This window comes from Lathyrus oleraceus, chromosome 5, assembly GCF_024323335.1.
Source record: "Lathyrus oleraceus cultivar Zhongwan6 chromosome 5, CAAS_Psat_ZW6_1.0, whole genome shotgun sequence".
Classification (NCBI taxonomy): Eukaryota; Viridiplantae; Streptophyta; class Magnoliopsida; order Fabales; family Fabaceae; genus Lathyrus; species Lathyrus oleraceus.
In genome coordinates, this window is record NC_066583.1 from 626,940,750 (window position 1) to 626,944,340 (window position 3,591).

Here is a 3,591-nt window from a genome sequence, read left to right on the forward strand (position 1 = left end):
TGAACTTGCTTCTCATGAGTGTTTCGATCTCCGCCTTGGATTTTGACATGATTTCTGGCACAAACCTTCTAGGTGTCTGTTTAATTGGTTTGTTCCCAAATCTTATCGGCAACTTCAACTCTACCAAGTATCTGTTTACCCTTGACATTTCGTGGTAATCCCAAGCAAAGAAAACTTTGTAATCCTTTAGTAATTAGATCACTTTGACTTTAAGGGCAGGGTCAATGTTGGCACTTATCTAAGTTAGCCTTTTTATTTCCCCATTTCCTAAGTCAACTTCTTCTAAAGTATCTTGTTCAAGCATCTTTGCAGTTGATGCCATCAAAGCCTTCTCAAAACCCAAAGGCTCATAGTCGTAGATACAATGAAACCTATGGCTTTCCAAATCCAAGTGCTGAGACTTATCAGGAGGTTCTGGTTCAAACTCGACACCTGGTCCAACATAATGGATCTCCATGTTTATGGCTTTGACAACCATATTATGAATTTCGGCTTCTAATGCCGCTCTAAGTCTATTTTCGGCTACATAAGGCGAAATCATTTGTAATGCTTCTAACTCATACATGATCCATGTCTGGGTCATTCCGACCTGTAGGTCGGATCCCTGGCATGCCTGTTATTTTTGTCTGTTCATCCTCTTTTTCTCTATCCCACGTAAAACCATACATTGGGTACAAGTTGAGGGAGTAAAAGGATTTGTCTGATGGCCTATAAGCAAAGTCCGCTTGTGTACATGGCGCAATAGCTTTGGTCAGCTTCAATATTTTCAACAATTCCATCTTCTCACCAGATTGATACCCTCTGATAGAGTGTTGATATCATTGCTACAATTTCATGTATCCACTCTCTTCCTAAGAGTAGATTATAATTTTCCCCGAGGCAATGACCATGAAAAGTGTTGGCCTTGTTATCATTCCCACTGTCATTTCAACTTGTATTACCGCTATAGTGGTGTCGATTTTACCTTCATAGTTCGAGAGAGACATGTTGTGTGGCCTTAAATCGGTGCCAGCTTTACCAATCTTCTGCATTATCAAGCGACGCATTAAATTGACCTTCACGCCTTCATCCACTAGCACCTCATTAATGCTAGTGTTTCATATCTTTGCCCTTATAAGTAAAGGCTTAAGGTGGCTCTTCATGCCAAAATCGGGCCTTTCAAAGAAAGCATTATGCTATTTGATGCATCCGTTATTCATAACGTAATAGCAAATTGGCTTATGTCTAGCCATTTCGACTTCTTCACTTGTCGGAGGCTCTTCAACCTCTATTTCACAGCGGTACTCGACTAGGAGCACCAAAGCCACATTGCAAACTAAGTCTAGTGATGGCTTTGATTCATAATTAAAGTCATCAGTTGACATATCATCTTCTATAAGTGGAATTTCTTTCGCCAATTTCCCTGTTTCCATCTTCATATTTAGAGAGGGTGACTTCTTTTTCATCAGCTTAGCTTCCTTGCCAATAACCATATTTAGTTGGGGTCTAATGCTGCTAAATTCAACATTTTCCCTTTCATATTTTTCTCTTCCTTTGGAACCTTCTCCATTGTGTCCTAGTCATGGGATTTTCCCTGAATAAGTGTTAGGGACACGGGTTCTATTTTGGGAAGTTTTTACTTCCTTCCGGTAGGAGATTGACGAACCTCTCTCCATCTCCCAGGTCTTCCATTTCTGATGGCTCGAACCATCTTTCTCCACAGGACTCAACCATTTTCCCTAAGGGACATTTGGATTCGGTCGATAAATGTTTGGCCTGCTTCCTTTCATAAGCATATTTTGTTGTCGACGAGGGTTAGAGACAGTCTGTGGTCTAGCAGAATCCCTCAAATTTCTTTTCCGCTTAGAAAGTTGCACAACTTTCACCTGTTGTGCTGCCTTTTTATCGAAAATATCACTACATCTAGGGCACGACATTGCCTCTGACTTCTTAGATTTTCACCTGCCCAAAAATTAGACCAAACTTTCATCATCCTTTGGATAGGCCACCTTCATATGCTCAGACTCTGGGGTAGCCTTTTTGCCACCTTTGGTGTTGACATCTTTTTCGACTTCCACCATGTTGACTCCGCACTCGAGATCATCAATAATCTCGATTTCTTGTAGCTTTACCCTAAGGCCTCCAGTAGCCTTAATTACTTCTAAGTTGCCATCGAGGCTCTCAGTAGCCTTCAATTTCTCAAACTCAATAGTTAAATCCCTGGATACAGCATCTTTGGAACCTTCGACAACTTTTATCATGTTAATCTTCAACGACTCTGAGTAGTTAGCCTCCGCTTGTAAGGGGTCAACGTCAATTTGTATTTATGCCTTTCCTTTGTCAGAAAACTTTTGTTGACCGTCTTTGATTGTGTTCTGCACGAGATCCCTGAAAAGGAAACATTGTCAGGTTTTGTGACCCAAGAAATTATAATATTTACAAAGTCCCATTTTCTTTTGTAGTTCTAGGGGTGGCGTTTTAGCATCTGGTGGTAGTATAATTTAGCCATCTACAACAATTAAATAAAAAGTCTCATCACATTTAGTTACGTCGAAAGTGTAAGTTATCTTGGGGAACTTATCATTTTTCTCTGTTTCTACGGGATTCTTTCCATTCAACAGCTTAATTAATTTGCATACATATGGTGGCCCTTGTTTTAACTCGGCTAAATTAACGTAATTTTCTTCGACACACTCGACGTCTGACATTGGGTCATTCTCGTTTACGTCTACAAATGCTACTATTTCTTTCTTATTTCTAGTCGCCCTCACTTTTTCTACTTTTAGGCGCTCTACTTGTCGAACTCTGTCGGCCAACTGGGCTATATCTCTCAGATATTGTGTATCTAATTTCTTTCTAATAGAATAAAATAAACCCCCAGCTGCCATTTCGACAAGCTCATGCTCAGGCAAATGTGTGAAACAATTTGCTTTAAGCAATCGAAACCTATTTAGATAATCCTTTATCGACTCAACTAACTTTCATTTCGCATTGGCTAGTTCATTCAAACTAATCTTAGAATGCCCCATATAAAACTACTTATGAAGCAACTTTTCTAACTGATTCCAATCATTAATTGAATTCGGGGGAAGCATAGTGAACCATGTAAAGGCGTTTTTAGTTAGAGAACTAGGGAAATATCTCAGTCTAAGATTCTCATTATTGGTCATGTCCATAACCTTAGTTGTATATCGAGCAATATGCTCAACTGTGGAATCAGTCGCGTCACCGACAAATTTGGTAAACTTAGGAAATTTCCATCCCTTGGGGAGTTCTGTCTGTAAGACTAACTCTGTTATAGGATAAGTATAATTAGGTTGACAGAAACCCAGATTTAGCCTATTTTGGGCCATAATTCGTTTGACTACGGTCGCAATGTTATTCTGGCCGGCTAAATTCTCTTGTCGAACTTGTTGTGTTGTCAAGTCTGCGTCTTAGTCTCTTCGAACCATGTGGACTTGAGGTGGGGGTTATTCCACTTCGATAACCCTAGGTATATACTATTATTGTCGGCCCAAATTCTCCAAGTTTCCCTCATTGCCTCCCCCTATGTTTTGGGGTGGCGCCACCGGTCGAACTTGAGGCGCCAAAAAAGTTTGTTATTTGAGACAT

At 40.1% G+C, this 3,591-nt stretch overlaps 1 protein-coding gene across 1 annotated transcript; it reads right to left on the reverse strand.

The window, feature by feature from the left end:
* Positions 1-2,480: 2,480 nt before the first annotated feature.
* LOC127082536 (uncharacterized) lies at positions 2,481-3,332 on the reverse strand. Its single transcript, XM_051022776.1, has 2 exons — positions 3,019-3,332; positions 2,481-2,925 (listed from the first exon to the last, which is right to left on the reverse strand). The coding sequence occupies exons 1-2, from the start codon at positions 3,330-3,332 to the stop codon at positions 2,481-2,483; spliced, it is 759 nt and encodes a 252-aa protein (XP_050878733.1).
* Positions 3,333-3,591: the final 259 nt, after the last annotated feature.